Source organism: Xenopus tropicalis, chromosome 10 (assembly GCF_000004195.4).
Source record: "Xenopus tropicalis strain Nigerian chromosome 10, UCB_Xtro_10.0, whole genome shotgun sequence".
NCBI classification, from domain to species: Eukaryota; Metazoa; Chordata; class Amphibia; order Anura; family Pipidae; genus Xenopus; species Xenopus tropicalis.
The window spans coordinates 46,667,644-46,684,148 of record NC_030686.2 but is presented as its reverse complement, the minus strand read 5'-3'; the positions used below and the strand labels follow the sequence as shown (position 1 = coordinate 46,684,148).

Below are 16,505 nucleotides of genomic sequence, written 5' to 3'. Positions count from 1 at the left end.
GTTTAAAACCAAAAGGCATAGCATTTTTTAAAAAAGCCTGTCCCAAATTAATATTCAAACTATATACAATTATTTTATTTACTTTACTGGACCAAACTATGTCTAATGACTGTGCATACTTGTGTTCATGTAAGTCACCTGGTCCATATATCCAGGGACAGTCTGCCCAGAACCTGAACTTCCCATTACAAGAGCCCTGTTCATCATAACACAGGACAGTATATTAATGCAAAAGATTCAATATATACATTTATATATCTATACAAGTTATACATTAAGCAGGTTAGGTCAAATTTTGTATTAGGTCTCTAAATTCACCCACTACAATTAGAAACAGGATCTGTGCCACTGTGATAGATCCTATCTGATCCCCCACATTGTAAGCAGCAGTCCTGCCCTGCTTTATGGCTGAGATTCTAGCTATCTGTATAACAGAGCATTCTGTCACAGTGGCACAGATCCCATCTGATCCCCCCATTGTAAGCAGCAGTCCTGCCCTGCTTTATGGCTGAGATTCTAGCTATCTGTATAACAGAGCATTCTGTCACACTGGCACAGATCCTATTTGATCCCCCCATTGTAAGCAGCAGTCCTGCCCTGCTTTATGGCTGAGATTCTAGCTATCTGTATAACAGAGCATTCTGTCACAGTGGCACAGATCCTATCTGATCCCCCCATTGTAAGCAGCAGTCCTGCCCTGCTTTATGGCTGAGATTCTAGCTATCTGTATAACAGAGCATTCTGTCACAGTGGCACAGATCCTATCTGATCCCCCCATTGTAAGCAGCAGTCCTGCCCTGCTTTATGGCTGAGATTCTAGCTATCTGTATAACAGAGCATTCTGTCACAGTGGCACAGATCCTATCTGATCCCCCCCCATTGTAAGCAGCAGTCCTGCCCTGCTTTATGGCTGAGATTCTAGCTATCTGTATAACCATATAGCCATAATCCTCATGTTATGCTAAATGCCCACAGTACAATGGGTTTGATGCCACTCTAGCAGTCGGAGGCACTACTGACTTTGCATGCAACTCCAGTGGAACAGCTAGAACCAATCTATACAGAGATCCGACAGTCACTAATCTGAGTACAGACAGTTATTTTGGGCAAACCAGATCCCTTAATTAAAAATGTAGAACTGTGAAATGAGGAAGCAGCGAGAGAATTGCTCGTTAACAAAATCAGCACGTGAGCGGTTGCCAAACGATGTACAGGGTCTTGCACTCTCCTGTGATATTGCTAGCAAGCATGTGATGTGAGGCCAATATTGTAGGCACCCAAAAAAGAGAATGTGATTGGTGGAAAAACAAAAGGGGATGTAAACCCAATGATTCATCTCTCTAATGAAAGAAAGTTCTAAGTAATTTCCATTCTGGTTTTATAGTGTAACTTTGCTACTGAAAGCTGTGTCTGTCTGTCCCTTTCTGATCTGCTGGTTCTGACTTATAAAACAAGGTAACTGGACTCTGGTCTGTTAATCGGCTGACCAGAACCAGAACTAGCAGTGCAGAAAATAAATCCAATAACCATGACACTTACACACAACTATAGAGAATGAGGAATGACCGCATATTGGTAAGTTGCTTAGAATTATGTAGAGTGTAAGCTCTTTTGGGCAGGGCTCCCTTCACCTCTTGTATCGGTTACTGATTGCTTTATATGTTACTCCTTGTAGAGTGTAAGCTCTTTTGGGCAGGGCTCTCTTCACCTCTTGTATCGGTTACTGATTGCTTTATATGTTACTCCTTGTAGAGTGTAAGCTCTTTTGGGCAGGGCTCTCTTCCCCTCTTGTATCGGTTACTGATTCCTTTATATGTTACTCCTTGTAGATTATAAGCTCTTTTGGGCAGGGCTCTCTTCCCCTCCTGTATCGGTTACTGATTGCTTTATATGTTACTCCTTGTAGAGTGTAAGCTCTTTTGGGCAGGGCTCCCTTCCCCTCCTGTATCGGTTACTGATTGCTTTATATGTTACTCCTTGTAGAGTGTAAGCTCTTTTGGGCAGGGCCCTCTTCACCTCTTGCATCGGTTACTGATTGCTTTATATGTTACTCCCTGTAGAGTGTAAGCTCTTTTGGGCAGGGCCCTCTTCCCCTCCTGTATCGGTTACTGATTGCTTTATATGTTACTCCTTGTAGAGTGTAAGCTCTTTGGGCAGGGCTCTCTTCCCCTCCTGTATCGGTTATTGATTGCTTTATATGTTACTCCTTGTAGAGTGTAAGCTCTTTTGGGCAGGGCTCCCTTCCCCTCCTGTATCGGTTACTGATTGCTTTATATGTTACTCTGTATGTCCAATGTATGTAACCCACTTATTGTACAGCGCTGCGGAATATGTTGGCGCTTTATAAATAAATGTTAATAATAATAATATTTTCTTTCATTAGGCCAAAACAAGTTTTTGAGGTGGCGTTTCCCTTTAAGGGGAACTAGCCCTTTAACATTTATTAAATTTGAGTGACTTGTGGCAGCTCTGCCTTAAGGTCCCCATACACCTTAAGATCCGCTTGCTTGGCGCCAAGCGAGCGGATCTTCTCCCGATATCCCCACCTACGAGTGGTCGATATCGGGAGAATCCAGGCTAATTCAATCACTTAGCCCTGGGGCCAAATGATCGAATTATAACGGCAGGTATAGGCAAAGTTGGTCCGGGGACCTCATCAATGAGCCAATACGGTCCCCGATCCGACTAGATTTTTTAACCTGCCCGATCGAGATCTGCCCGATTTCAGGCCACATATCAGTCGGGCAGGCCCGTCGGTAGTGCCCATACACGGGCCGATTAGCTGCCAAATCTGTCTAAGGGACCCATATCGGCAGCTAGAATCGCCCAGTGTATGGGGACCTTTAGCTAGCCTTCCTTATACAAACTAATGTTGAATTATGGGGGCACAGTGTAAACCCAAGTCCTACCTCTGAGTGTCTCTGATGGAGAGCGTTGTACTCCTTCTTTAGCTCCGCCTCTCGCTCCTCCAACCGACTGACTGCAATTGAAAGGGAAAAGGAATTAGGCATCGGCTACACCCCAAATCAGAAAGTACAGAGAACCGGTTATTACAAACTGCATAGATGTATCTGATCCACTAAAGAACAACAGCATAAAGTAACAATTTAAAGGGGAAGGCCACCCAAAAACTGTTTTCAGTGGCAATGCCATTTATACAGAACCAGTGAAAATGTGTCATAAATGTATGTGGGAAGTTACTAAGGGTAACATTTTACTTCATTGCGGTACTGGCACTGGGGGTCTGGTCTGAAGTTCCCTTCCCACTGACATTAAAGGGGTAGTTCAGGTTTAAGCTAACTTTAAGTAGGTTAAAGAATGTCCTATTCCTAGCACCTCTGCAATTGGTCGTCATTATTTATAGTTTTTGGTTTGTTTGTTTTTAATTATTTGCCTTCCTCTTCTGCCTCCTTCCAGCTTCAAATGGGGGTCACTGACCCCGGCAGCCAAAAACCTAGTACTCTGCGAGGCTCCAGTTTTATTGTTATTGATTTTATCCCATTTATATTCCGGTGCGTCATTCAAACCCCTGCCTGGTTGCTAGAGTAAATAAGACCATGGCAACCAGATAGCTGCTGAAATCCCAGACTGGAGAGCCGCTGAACAAGAAGCTAAATAATCAGAAAAACCATAAAGTATAAAAAATGAAGACCAATCAGAATATCAATATCTTCATCATACTAAAAGCTAATTTAAAGGTGAACTACCCCTTTAAACTAAAAACAAAATAATTACTATATTATATATATGTATGTCCTTGTCCCAGTGCATTTTTTCAACTAGCACCCAGGTTTTGTTGCTGCAAATGGTGTGCACCCTATGGACTATTATATATATCTATACAAGTTGGCTGTTCATTCGTTTTTAATACACAATTGACTGTTTTTGGAATATAACTCGGTGTTGCTGGTCTTTTTTGGATATACCGGATATATATATATATATATTGAATTATTTGCCTACCTCTTTTACATCTTTCCAGCTTTCAAATGGGTGGGTCACTGACTATATCTCATTGAGGCTACAATTTTATCATTATTGTTTTAATTCATATCTTTCTATTTGCCCCCTCTTTAATTCATATTTTAGTATCTTATTCAAACCACTGCCTGGTTGCTAAGGTAAACAAGACCTTAGCAACCAGATAGCTGCTGAAAACCAGTTGCAAAGAGTCTCAGCATATCAATGTCAATGTCATACTAAAAGTCAATTTAAAGGTGAACTACTCCTTTACTATAAAGCGGCAGTCAGAAAAATAGGTGTCGCTCAGTAGCCCAAACTTGCCTATTTTTTCCCACCGGTGATTTCCATTCATGGTGTTGGGAAAGGAGCTTCAGATGTTTTGTTGGAGAAGACAAGGCACAATGACAAAACGTGCTGCGTGCCAATACGCTTAGTCAAAAACACATTGTGGGTGTAAAGTTCCCTTTAAAACTGATTAGTTACCCCCCCCCCCACACTGCAAAAAGTGCTCCTGATTTGACTCCTTTTTGACACCTTGGGGGCAACTGTGGCTGACGCAGTTATGCTGGAGTTATGGGGGGAACCGTTGCATTATGGGTAAAAGACCTGGGATTTGCACACTGTCCTTGCGTTCATAAATGGCCACTATAACTGCCCAAAGCAGCATACAAGTTATATCCCCAAAACAAACATGGGAATGGTGACAAGACTAAAGTGGATGTAGCCAGCGGCAGACAGTATATAAACCGGTGCAGTCAGCAGCAGGGGAGGGCAGAGGTCAATAAGCACAGTCATAATAACTGAAGTTCCAATGAGCTGTGACTGCTAAACATTATATTGGCATGACTGGTCCCAAAGGCACGGCTGTGACCCGAATAGGAATTTACTAAGCTGCCCATGGTCCCCAATGTCTGCACTGTGCTAGGTTTTTACCCCAGAATGCCACACACTGGGGAACTAGAGGAACAGAAGGTCTGGTGAGCACAGCAGTGCTAGAGTAGGAGCTGCCATTGGGCTTGCAATCCATGGTATAAAACTATGGATCATCCAATGATGATACAGGGATGGTGGGAAGGATGACTTTGCTATGGTCCTATCTGTCACCTTATTAATAATCGGGGGTCCCTGACCAATGCTTAAATGTGGGGGGGGGGGGGGGGGTGAAACTTTGCTTCTATATCTGGAAAGCACTACATTAGCCTGTTGCCTGAATTAAGCCAATCCTTGCCCAAAGCTTTACTTGCCCTTTTACCATAGGCATATTCTGAATTTTAAAGTGCTGTAAGAAACCGGTATTTACAACTACAACTCCCAGCAGCCTCAGTTTAAAGGGGTGGTTCACCGTTTAGCATGTTATAGAATGGTCAATTCGTTTCAGCTGGTCTTTATTATTTATTTAGTGTTGTAAGAAACAGGTATTTACAACTACAGTTACAGCTACAACTCCCAGCAGCCTTAGTGTAAAGGGGTGGGGTTCACCGTTTAGTATGTTATAGAATGGTCGGTTTTATTGTAACTTTTTATCACTTGTTTTTCTATTCACATCCTCTTCTATTCATATACCGGTCTCTCCTTCAAACTGCTCCCTGGTTACTAATGTAATTTGGACCCTAGCAACCAAATAACTGAAACTCCAAACTGGAGAGCAGCTGACCAAAAGTGAAAATCACTAAAAAAAAAACAAAAATTAAAAATGAAGACCAATTGCAAACTGTCTCAGAATATCACTCTCTACATCTCACTAAAAGTTAACTCCCCTTGGGCAATTTTTTGCCTAACAGAAGAAAACATAATTCCAAGCAACTTTCCAATGTGAATTTATTGAAAATAGTTTATTGCTTTCAGTTACGTGTAAATGTCATTGCTATTGGAAGCAGCATTTGCTGAACTCCTGGTTGTTACTTTTTAAACAATGTTGCAACGGTCGGTCTCCCCCAGGGAGTCGGGTCTGTCAGGCTGCTGCCTTGTGTTACATTGTTTCAGTCAGAGCCCCCGGAGCAGGGAATAGAGAAGGACTGACAAACTAAACTACTTTTAAGAGCAAAAAACCATTACAAATCTGTATATTGCAAAGTTGCTTAGAATTAGGTTTTCTTTTATTAGGTAAAAAATTATATTTTGGGTTGACTTGTCCTTCAACAGGCCTTTTGGTGCCAGGTGTGATCTGAATGCCAGCATGGCATTTCCCTGAGGCAGTACACAGAGCCACAGCAATCTATTGGCAGGTTGGTGAGTTTAAGGGCCACACTGACTGTCACGGGATAAGGGCCCAAAGTACTTATTCCCTATAGTTAGGGGCCTGCACTAAATGGAATACTGGCTGTGTTTGGCCCATATCTCAGAGCTGCTGAGTGAGTCTGGGTGTACAGCAGCCCCCTGACAATAAAAATGTCCTCTCGTTTAGGGGGTTGCATGTTGTACAGGATGGCCACGCCTCAAGGCCGCCCTTCTTTTCCCAGTGCCCACGCTGATTACAGATCAAGTAAACGGGTTTCATAGTACTGCTGTATCCCTGGATTTGTACAACAGTCACAGCTAATGGGAGCTTTTCTTAAAAGAGTAGTTAATGTTTAATTGGTCTTTATTATCTATACTTATTTTACTATTTGCCTTCAACGTCTGCCTGTTCCCAACAGGGGTCACTGACTCCAGCAGCAAAACCCTATTGCTCAGTAAGGCTATACTTGTACTGTTACTTGATATTCAGGCCCTCTCCTATTCACCTTCCAGTCTCAAACCACTCCCTGGTTGCAAGGGTAAACTGGACACTAGCAACCAGAGAGCAGCAGACAAAAAGCTAAAATCATTCAAAAACCACAAGACAAATAAATGAAACTACAAATGGACCAATTGCATGCATGAGATGGACTACAGGGGTTCCTGTATAATTGCTAGCAACATGGCGTAAAGGTTAAAGGAAAATTAACCCTCACTTACTTTGATCTGCATAGTTTTTCGCTTTGAGCTCAAGCTGCCGGGTAAGTGACTCTAGATTTTCCACTCTGGTCTGAAGATCCTTCTTGTCCTGCTCTTGGGAGTCTTCAAATTCTATAAATTTCTACAAATAAAAAGAGCACAAAATATTAATTGAGTTAACTTCAGAAGGAATGTTCTGGGCACACAATAAGCTGTACCCCCATACTGTACTGTCTAAGGGAAACACTATGGCACCCCCTACCCATATGTATAAATACAAATATACAGAGAAGGAATGTTCTGGGCAGACAATAAGCTGTACCCCCATACTGTACTGTCTAAGGGAAACACTATGGCACCTCCTACCCATATGTATAAATACAAATATACAGAGAAGGAATGTTCTGGGCACACAATAAGCTGTACCCCCATACTGTACTGTCTAAGGGAAACACTATGGCACCTCCTACCCATATGTATAAATACAAATATACAGAGAAGGAATGTTCTGGGCACACAATAAGCTGTACCCCCATACTGTACTGTCTAAGGGAAACACTATGGCACCTCCTACCCATATGTATAAATACAAATATACAGAGAAGGAATGTTCTGGGCACACAATAAGCTGTACCCCATACTGTACTGTCTAAGGGAAACACTATGGCACCCCCTACCCATATGTATAAATACAAATATACAGAGAAGGAATGTTCTGGGCACACAATAAGCTGTACCCCCATACTGTACTGTCTAAGGGAAACACTATGGCACCCCCTACCCATATGTATAAATACAAATATACAGAGAAGGAATGTTCTGGGCACACAATAAGCTGTACCCCCATACTGTACTGTCTAAGGGAAACACTATGGCACCTCCTACCCATATGTATAAATACAAATATACAGAGAAGGAATGTTCTGGGCACACAATAAGCTGTACCCCCATACTGTACTGTCTAAGCGAAACAATATGGCACCTCCCATTTTATGTATAATCCCAATTTACTGACATTATACATTCAGTAAGTACACAAGAGTACATAATTAATACTGTTTAAGACAGTTATAGCCCCTCTGGCTCCTTAAACCTAGAAGTAGAGATTTTCCACAGATTCTTGGCTAGAAATACTGGGAATTCCTGGCGTTCATGCTATTCCCATGCAATGGGAAGGGAGTCGCATCCAGCTGCCACGTGCCACAGCCCGTAAAGGACAAGTAGTGGTGGTTCTGTTTGAACACAGTGTCAGATACAGTACAAGTGTATGGCCACCTCCCTACTGTTTCCATGCAGTCCATTGATACAGCCCCTGGACTGTTATATAAGCCATGACGGCTGGGTAATATGGTAAATTGGCCAACCAAATCCAGGCATGTATGGCCAGCTAGAGCCACTGCAGCTCAGAACCTTGTATATCAGCATTAACAATGAGATCAAAACGCCAACTCATCGGCCAATCTCATCCCCCCAATGACAGGAGTGGAATTCAGAGCGGCTTATATAAGGCTGGGGAAGTTATTGGCTTCAGGCTGCGGCACAGTCCGTATCACAAGATATAAACCTTATGACTCTCACACGCAACCCCCCCCAGGCACAACTACGGATCAACGTGGCTTTTCAATATTAACATAATCTTTCATAATCAGCGATTGTTCCTGGTCACGAGCAACCAGCATGGCAGCTCCATCAATCAAATACATGTAGGCTGGAATGTATACATAGAATGCCATTAAAGGGGTAGGTCACCTTTACATTAAAGGGGTTGTTCACCTTTGAACTGACTTTTAGGATGATGTAAAGAATAATAGTTTAATTCAATTTGCAGTTGGTCTTCGTTTTTTATTATTTATAGGTTTTTTTCTTTATTTTATTTTCTGAACAGCAGTTCTCCAGTTCAATAACTTACAAACAAAATCAAAATGAATCAACGAAGACCAATTGAAAAGTTTCTCAGAATTAGCCATTCTATTACATACTAAAAGTTAGAAGAAGTTTAGTGGGATAGTGTAGCTGGGAGGTGTAGTTAAACAACAGATGGGCACAGTGCTCAATATAAAGTATGGGTATAGACTGTCTGTATACTGCCTTCATTCATATAGTTCATATGGGCTAACAATTGGATCATACAGCGAGCCTATGGGGACTGGCTGGGCAATACCTGCACCAACCCACTAACGTGCCCCAACCTACCCCATATCAGTCAAGCAGCCCCATAAACAGACCAATAATCTGGCGACTCGTCCTGGATGGGAGGAGTCAGCTGCTTTTAGCGGCCCATGTCTGGCCAACTTTAGGCACCAGCTAGACAGGCAAGGAAAATAAATGTTTGTTGCTACCGGAAAAAGAAATAAAAGTCCAGAAACCCAGATAACACTGTGCTTGGTCTCTCCCAACCCCAACCAACAGGACTAAGGAGATTCCACCCCCACCCAAATAAAGTTCAGAGATCAGTGAGTTCGGCTGGAAGGAAACCTTTGGCCCATTGCAGATAATACCAGTCTCAGTGTGGGACCCTGTACTAATCTCCAGCTCACTGATTGGGCTAAAGGAACTCAGGGTGGGAGGCCACACACACAGCTGGGGCAGATTCATTTACTGTGCCCCCTGTAACAACTGAATCCTCCCAGCAGAAAAGCTGAATTGATGGACAAGTCTTTTTTCAACCTCAGTTACTCTATGTTCCAAAATGAGCAATTTTAGGCAAAACAATCACTTTCTATATAAATGTGGTACAGAATTAACCTTTGCTATGGGAAAATATAAAGCCAAAGCTGATGGGGCAAGTGAATACTCCGTGCCACCTCAAGCCTACTACATGTTGCCAGTTTCTACCCCCCAGGGAGGCGCAGAGCTCAAATGCCATGGGAAGAATCCGCCACCCAAATGATATTTTAGGAAAGGCCAAGGGTGTAAAGGAAAAGAGCAGAAGTGCACGGGGAGTCACTCGGGGAAGAGGAAACCAGCAGAGGAAATTCAGCCACTCCTTAGCATTAGTACCTCAGCGCTGTGTGTACGGAGTCGGACTGGCACGAGAAGGAAACTATTCACTAAATCAGTTCCTTTCCGCCAGTTTAGGGAAAGTGCCAATGGCTATGCTGCTCTATGACTATAGCTGGGGCAGTCGGACTGGCAAAATGTGAATTGTGGCAAAGGCCAGAGGGGCTGCTGTAAGGTGCCATAGACACTCACTATTTATTGGGCTGGGGGGGCTGTTTGTGCCTCTGGGTACTGGGAATGCCAGGACCCAGGCCCAGACTGGCAATCTGTGGGTTCAGGCAAATGCCAGAGGGGCTGCTGTAAGGTGCCAGACACTCACTATTTATTGGGCTGGGGGGGCTGTTTGTGCCTCTGGGTACTGGGAATGCCAGGACCCAGGCCCAGACTGGCAATCTGTGGGTTCAGGCAAATGCCAGAGGGGCTGCTGTAAGGTGCCACAGACAGTCACTATTTATTGGGCTGGGGGGGCTGTTTGGGCCTCTGGGTACTGGGAATGCCAGGGGGGCTGTAAGGTACCACAGACAGTCACTATTTATTGGGATGGGGGCTGTACTGGGAATGCCAGGACCCAGGCCCAGACTGGCAATCTGTGGTTCAGGCAAATGCCAGAGGGGGGGCTGTAAGGTGCCATAGTCACTATTTATTGGCTGGGGTGGAGAATGCCAGGGGGCTGTAAGGTGCCATAGTGGGCTGGGGGGCTGTTTGGGCCTCTGGGTACTGAGAATGCCAGGGGGGCTGTAAGTGCCATAGTCACTATTTATTGGGCTGGGGGGGCTGTTTTGTGCCTCTGGGTACTGGGAATGCCAGGGGGCTGTAAGGTGCCACAGACAGTCCACTATTTATTGGGCTGGGGGGCTGTTTGTTGCCTCTGGGTACTGGGAAATGCCAGGGGGGCTGTAAGGTACCAACAGACAGTCACTATTTTATTGGGCTGGGGGGGCTGTTTGGGCCTCTGGGTACTGAGAATGGCCAGGGGGGCTGTAAGGTGCCATAGTCACTATTTATTGGGCTGGGGGGGCTGTTTGGGCCTCTGGGTACTGGGAATGCCAGGGGGGCTGTAAGGTGCCATAGTCACTATTTATTGGGCTGGGGGGGCTGTTTGGGCCTCTGGGTACTGGGAATGCCAGGGGGGCTGTAAGGTGCCACAGACAGTCACTATTTATTGGGCTGGGGGGGCTGTTTGGGCCTCTGGGTACTGAGAATGCCAGGGCCTATAATGACTCCCATTCTGGGCCTATCACCCCTCAGTGTTGTACATAACAATACACAATCCCTAATGCCAAGAGGTCGTTACAAGTTTAATTTACAATTAACAGTTCAAAGCTACATGTTGATTGGCTGTTATTGGCCCCTATGATGAAGCAATTAGCAGAGGCAATACAGCCCTTTAGGGCTCTGGCACACGGGGAGATTAGTTGCCCGCGACAAAACTCTCTGTTCGCGGGCGACTAATCTCCCCGTGTGCCAGAGCCCTTAACTGTTGTTAAACTACTCCTCCCAACGCTCCCAGAAAGCCAGACACAACACCATCGTATTTTTAGCCATCGGCCTCCACCCACTCATGAACTTGCTGTGACTCACTGTGCAACTATGCCTTCTGGGAAGGACTCCACTAGGATAGTGATACAGTGGGAAGGCTCACCGAACAGCCAGCTGGGTATGTGCTTATTCTGGGGCAATTAAGCCTAAGGCTCTCACTACTGAACTGTAACCATCTGCTTTTTTGACTGATGAGCTTGCAATTCCTTTCAGTTTAAGCTGTTCAACATGCAACAGCCTGGCCAATCAAAATTCACAAATGAAAGCACTGGGACTGCTTAGTTTACATAGGCCCAAGTTGGCCATAGATTAAAATGTGGTTACTCGTTGGTCTGTGGGACGCTTTCCGAGGCATTCTGGGTTAAGTTGGCCTTGACTGCTAAAAATAAGTTGGTTATCTCATAAGGAAATGTAGAGAGGGCCTCCACCTGTGATATGGCTCTTTTTTGTGAGGCCTGGGGGCAAGTCGTGTTATCACAGCTGAGAGTGTATACTCAGTGAGTGTGCCATGCTGGGGGTAGAGTAGAGTATACTCCTATGCTTATAATTAATATAAGAACCAAAGCTCTCCCTATGTTGATTCAGTTCAGCTTGGGCATGACCATATAACATAGGGAGAGTGTAAGCTCATTGGGCCAATGGAGTCTGCCTTTGTATGGCTACTGCAGAAGCGCTCTGAGGGGGTGCAGTTACCAAAAGGCACCGGGTCTCCCCTAATTCTCACTATAAATGCACACAGCCTGACATAGACTCCCATTATTTACCAACAGTTCCGCTTTCATATCCAGTTAGCACCAAAATCCCCAACTTTCAACTCAAAAGGCAGAAGTCAAAAGGGTATTTTTGAGCGCATTAAACTTAGATACAGTATGGGGCAGACAGCAATGCAGTATATAGGGTACGGCAGCAGTGTGAGGGCCCAGGGGCCCAGAATGAGACTATGGGGACAATATAGGGTACGGCAGCAGTGTGAGGGCCCAGGGGCCCAGAATGAGACTATGGGGACAATATAGGGTACGGCAGCAGTGTGAGGGCCCAGGGGCCCAGAATGAGACTATGGGGACAATATAGGGTACGGCAGCAGTGTGAGGGCCCAGGGGCCCAGAATGAGACTATGGGGACAATATAGGGTACGGCAGCAGTGTGAGGGCCCAGGGGCCCAGAATGAGACTATGGGGACAATATAGGGTACGGCAGCAGTGTGAGGGCCCAGGGGCCCAGAATGAGACTATGGGGACAATATAGGGTACGGCAGCAGTGTGAGGGTCCAGGGGCCCAGAATGAGACTATGGGGACAATATAGGGTACGGCAGCAGTGTGAGGGCCCAGGGGCCCAGAATGAGACTATGGGGACAATATAGGGTACGGCAGCAGTGTGAGGGTTCAGGCGGCGCGGGGCTACTGGCGGCGTGGGGCTACTGGCGGCGCGGGGCTAGTTTAGGGAATGTGTGGGGGGGCTAGGTTAAAGTTTAGGGTTTCAGAGAAGGCAGAGTAGGAAAGATGTCTGTAGATTTTAGTTCGGGGGCACAGTAAGGAATATAAGGATACAGGGCACAGTGCAGTACAGCGTGGAGTTAGCTAGCAGAATGGAGTGTAATATGAAGGGTGAAGGCGAGAGATTAGGGGTACAGTCAGGGCATTTAAGAGACTGCTAACACCATAAGCAGTAGAGAAGACATCACAGGTACAGGGTGACAGGGGGTAGGGCAAAATCAGAGGTACAGTACCAGCATGTGGTATATGGGTACAGTAGGGGCGTAAGAAAGAGATAGAGAGGTACAGCAGGGTGTAGTTTGGAGTTATGGGTACAGTAGAGGGTTAGAGGAGGGATTGGGGTACAGAAGAAGGTAGTTTGGAGTTATGGGTACAGTAGAGGGTTAGAGGAGGGATTGGGGTACAGAAGAAGGTAGTTGGGAGTTATGGGTACAGTATAGGGTTAGAGGAGGGATTGGGGTACAGCAGGGTGTAGTTGGGTGTTATGGGTACAGTATAGGGTTAGAGGAGGGATTGGGGTACAGCAGGGTGTAGTTGGGTGTTATGGGTACAGTAGAGGGTTAGAGGAGGGATTGGGGTACAGCAGGGTGTAGTTGGGTGTTATGGGTACAGTAGAGGGTTAGAGGAGGGATTGGGGTACAGAAGAAGGTAGTTGGGTGTTATGGGTACAGTAGAGGGTTAGAGGAGGGATTGGGGTACAGAAGAAGGTAGTTGGGAGTTATGGGTACAGTAGAGGGTTAGAGGAGGGATTGGGGTACAGAAGAAGGTAGTTGGGTGTTATGGGTACAGTAGAGGGTTAGAGGAGAGATTGGGGTACAGAAGAAGGTAGTTGGGAGTTACGGGTACAGTAGAGGGTTAGAGGAGAGATTTGGGGTACAGAAGGGAGTAGTTATATGTTATGAGTAGAGTGGGGGCTGGGCAAGGCATCTGGGACAGTGGGGGGTAGTTAAGTGTGCAACAGTGAGTTGTTGGGGTGACAGTAGTACCCTATTGGCCAATGTGGTGTCTAGCATACATTAGAGGGGGTGAGTGAGGGGGTGTGAGTGAGGGGGGGTGAGTGAGGGGGGGTGAGTGAGGGGGGGTGAGTGAGGGGGTGTGAGTGAGGGGGGGTGAGTGAGGGGGTGTGAGTGAGGGGGTGTGAGTGAGGGGGGGTGAGTGAGGGGGGGTGAGTGAGGGGGGGTGAGTGAGGGGGTGAGTGAGGGGGGTGAGTGAGGGGGGTGAGTGAGGGGGGGTGAGTGAGGGGGTGAGTGAGGGGTGAGTGAGGGGGTGAGTGAGGGGGGGTGAGTGAGGGGGGTGAGTGAGGGGGGGGGGGGGTGAGTAGGCGCTGGTGGGACTGTGCCCAAGTGTGGCCCCAGGGCCCTGCGGTACCTCCTCTGCGTGCTTGCGGAGCGCCTTCTCCCGCTCGTACTGGGTGATGAGTTGCTCGTTATCCTCCCGGAGCAGCTCCAGCTCCACCTCATGCTCCTGGTTCTGGCCGAATACCGAGTCCAGGTTCTCCAGCACCGCCACCACCAGCGGCATCAGCTCCTTCACCACATCCTCATCATATCGGCCGATCAGCCGCTCGAACTCCCGGTAAATGGAACCGGCCAGGCCGGACACCCGCTCAGACATAACAGCGGAGCTGCCCGGATCCTCCTGGTACACCATGCCGTCCTCTAGCTCCATGTCTGCGGCCCCCGGGCCCCGGGTTGAGCGCTCGATCTGACTCTAAGGATAAGGCCCCTCCATCGGCCAAGGCTCCGGCCTGCCCCTCTGGAGCCCTCCCATAGTCTCAACTCCGCCCTGGCACCGCCCTGCTGGCCTTGACTCCTCCCATAGGGCACTCCTCCGTCTGGCTATCTCTCCCACTCTAACACACGCCTACTTAGCCACGCCCCGACCATAAATGTTACTCTCCTAAACTCCTCCTCCAAGCCCACCCCTTTTCTCTTTCATCTTTCACTGGAGGCACCGCCCCTCGCCTCAACTCCGCCTCCTGGCACTTAACCCAGCCTTTGGCTCCACCTTTCGGCCGCATTTCCCCCTGTTGCCCTTCCCGCCCGTCTCGGCTCCGCCCCTCAGGCTGTGACATCACCAGCTGACTGGAATCCCCGGCCTCGCCCGGCTTTTGCCCCGGCTCTTCCTATGCCGGCCGGGAAGCTGCTCCGTGTGTGCCCCCTGTTTCCTCTTCCCCCTCCCCCCCCTCTTCTTCCGCTTCGCACTAGGCCTCTCCCCTCTCAGCTGGTTTCGTTTCATATTCTCACTTGCCCCTGCCCCTTACCCACCCCTGCCCCTTACCCACCCCTGCCCCTTACCCACCCTTGCCCCTTACCCCCCCTGCCCCTTACCGCACCCCTGTCCCCGTAGCCCACCCCTGCCCCTTACCCACCCCTGCCCCTGCCCCTTACCCCACTCCCTGCCCCCTTACCCCACCCCTGGCCCCTGCCCTTACTTCACCCCTGGCCCCTTCCACCCCTGCCCTTACCCACCCCTGCCCCTGCCCCCTTACCGCACCCCTGCCCCTTACCCCCATCCCTCGCCCCGTACCCCACCCCTGGCCCTTACCCCACCCCTGCCCCGTACCCACCCCTGCCCCTTACCCACCCCTGCCCCGTACCCCACCCTGCCCCTTACCCCACCCTGCCCCTGTACCCACCCCTGCCGCCTTACCCACCCCCTGCCCCTTACCCCCCCTGCCCCTTACCCACCCCTGCCCCTGCCCTTACCCACCCCTGCCCCGTACCCACCCCTGCCCCTTACCCACCCCTGCCCCTACCCACCCTGCCCCTGCCCCTTACCCACCCCTGCCCCGTACCCACCCCTGCCCTTACCCACCCCTGCCCCTTACCCACCCCTGCCCCGTACCCACCCCTGCCCCTTACCCACCCCTGCCCCTTACCCACCCCTGCCCCTTACCCACCCTGCCCCTTACCCACCCCTGCCCCTTACCCACCCCTGCCCCGTACCCCCCTACCCACCCCTGCCCCTTACCCACCCCTGTCCCTTACCTCCCTTTGCCAGTGCCCCCCATTATAGTTATAGCACTGAGGTACCTATAGCAGTGGGTTCCTGATGGGGTCCCCCCATTATAGTTATAGCACTGGGGTACCTATAGCAGTGGGTTTCTGATGGGGTCCCCCCATTATAGTTATAGCACTGGGGTACCTATAGCAGTGGGTTTCTGATTACCCCCCCCCCCAGGGCAGTGCAGCCCCTCAGACCCTATCCCTGCCCATCTAGGCATATATATATATATATATTAGCTGAGATAGGCTTACCCCAGGCAGCACTTTATCGCTATTTCATGCCTTTGCCTGGGGCACGTGTGTATGTTGCACTATGGCATTGCTGCAGGTTTCCTCCTATAGTCCTGGGGCTATTCTCCTGCTGGGCACTTAGGCTACATACCCCCCTCCTTGCCTGTTTCTTTGCTCTATTCTTTCTATACCTTTGTACAAGCTCCTCCTACAGAACCACCTTTCCCTTACTAGCCCACCTCCTTTTATTATTTTGCATAATCTCCTCCTCCTTCTACCCCTGAACCTCCTACATGGTCTCTCCTGGCTCCACCCCATCACATCCTATGGTAAACACCATTCTGCTGTTTCTGT

General features: G+C 48.1%; 1 protein-coding gene across 2 annotated transcripts in view; it reads right to left on the bottom strand.

The window, feature by feature from the left end:
• Positions 1-14,703, bottom strand: part of spag9 (sperm associated antigen 9) — a 44,333-nt gene extending 29,630 nt beyond the window's left edge. The window contains exons 1-3 of one of the 2 annotated variants that reach the window (XM_031894343.1): positions 14,281-14,703; positions 6,901-7,021; positions 2,910-2,980 (exon numbers count right to left, since the gene is read on the bottom strand). In XM_031894343.1, coding sequence (XP_031750203.1) covers positions 2,910-2,980; positions 6,901-7,021; positions 14,281-14,580 — 492 coding nt within the window. In that variant the 5' untranslated portion in view covers positions 14,581-14,703. The remainder of the gene's footprint in view (positions 1-2,909; positions 2,981-6,900; positions 7,022-14,280) is intronic. The other variant, XM_031894344.1, reaches the window with a different exon arrangement.
• Between the last annotated feature and the right edge of the window lie 1,802 nt (positions 14,704-16,505).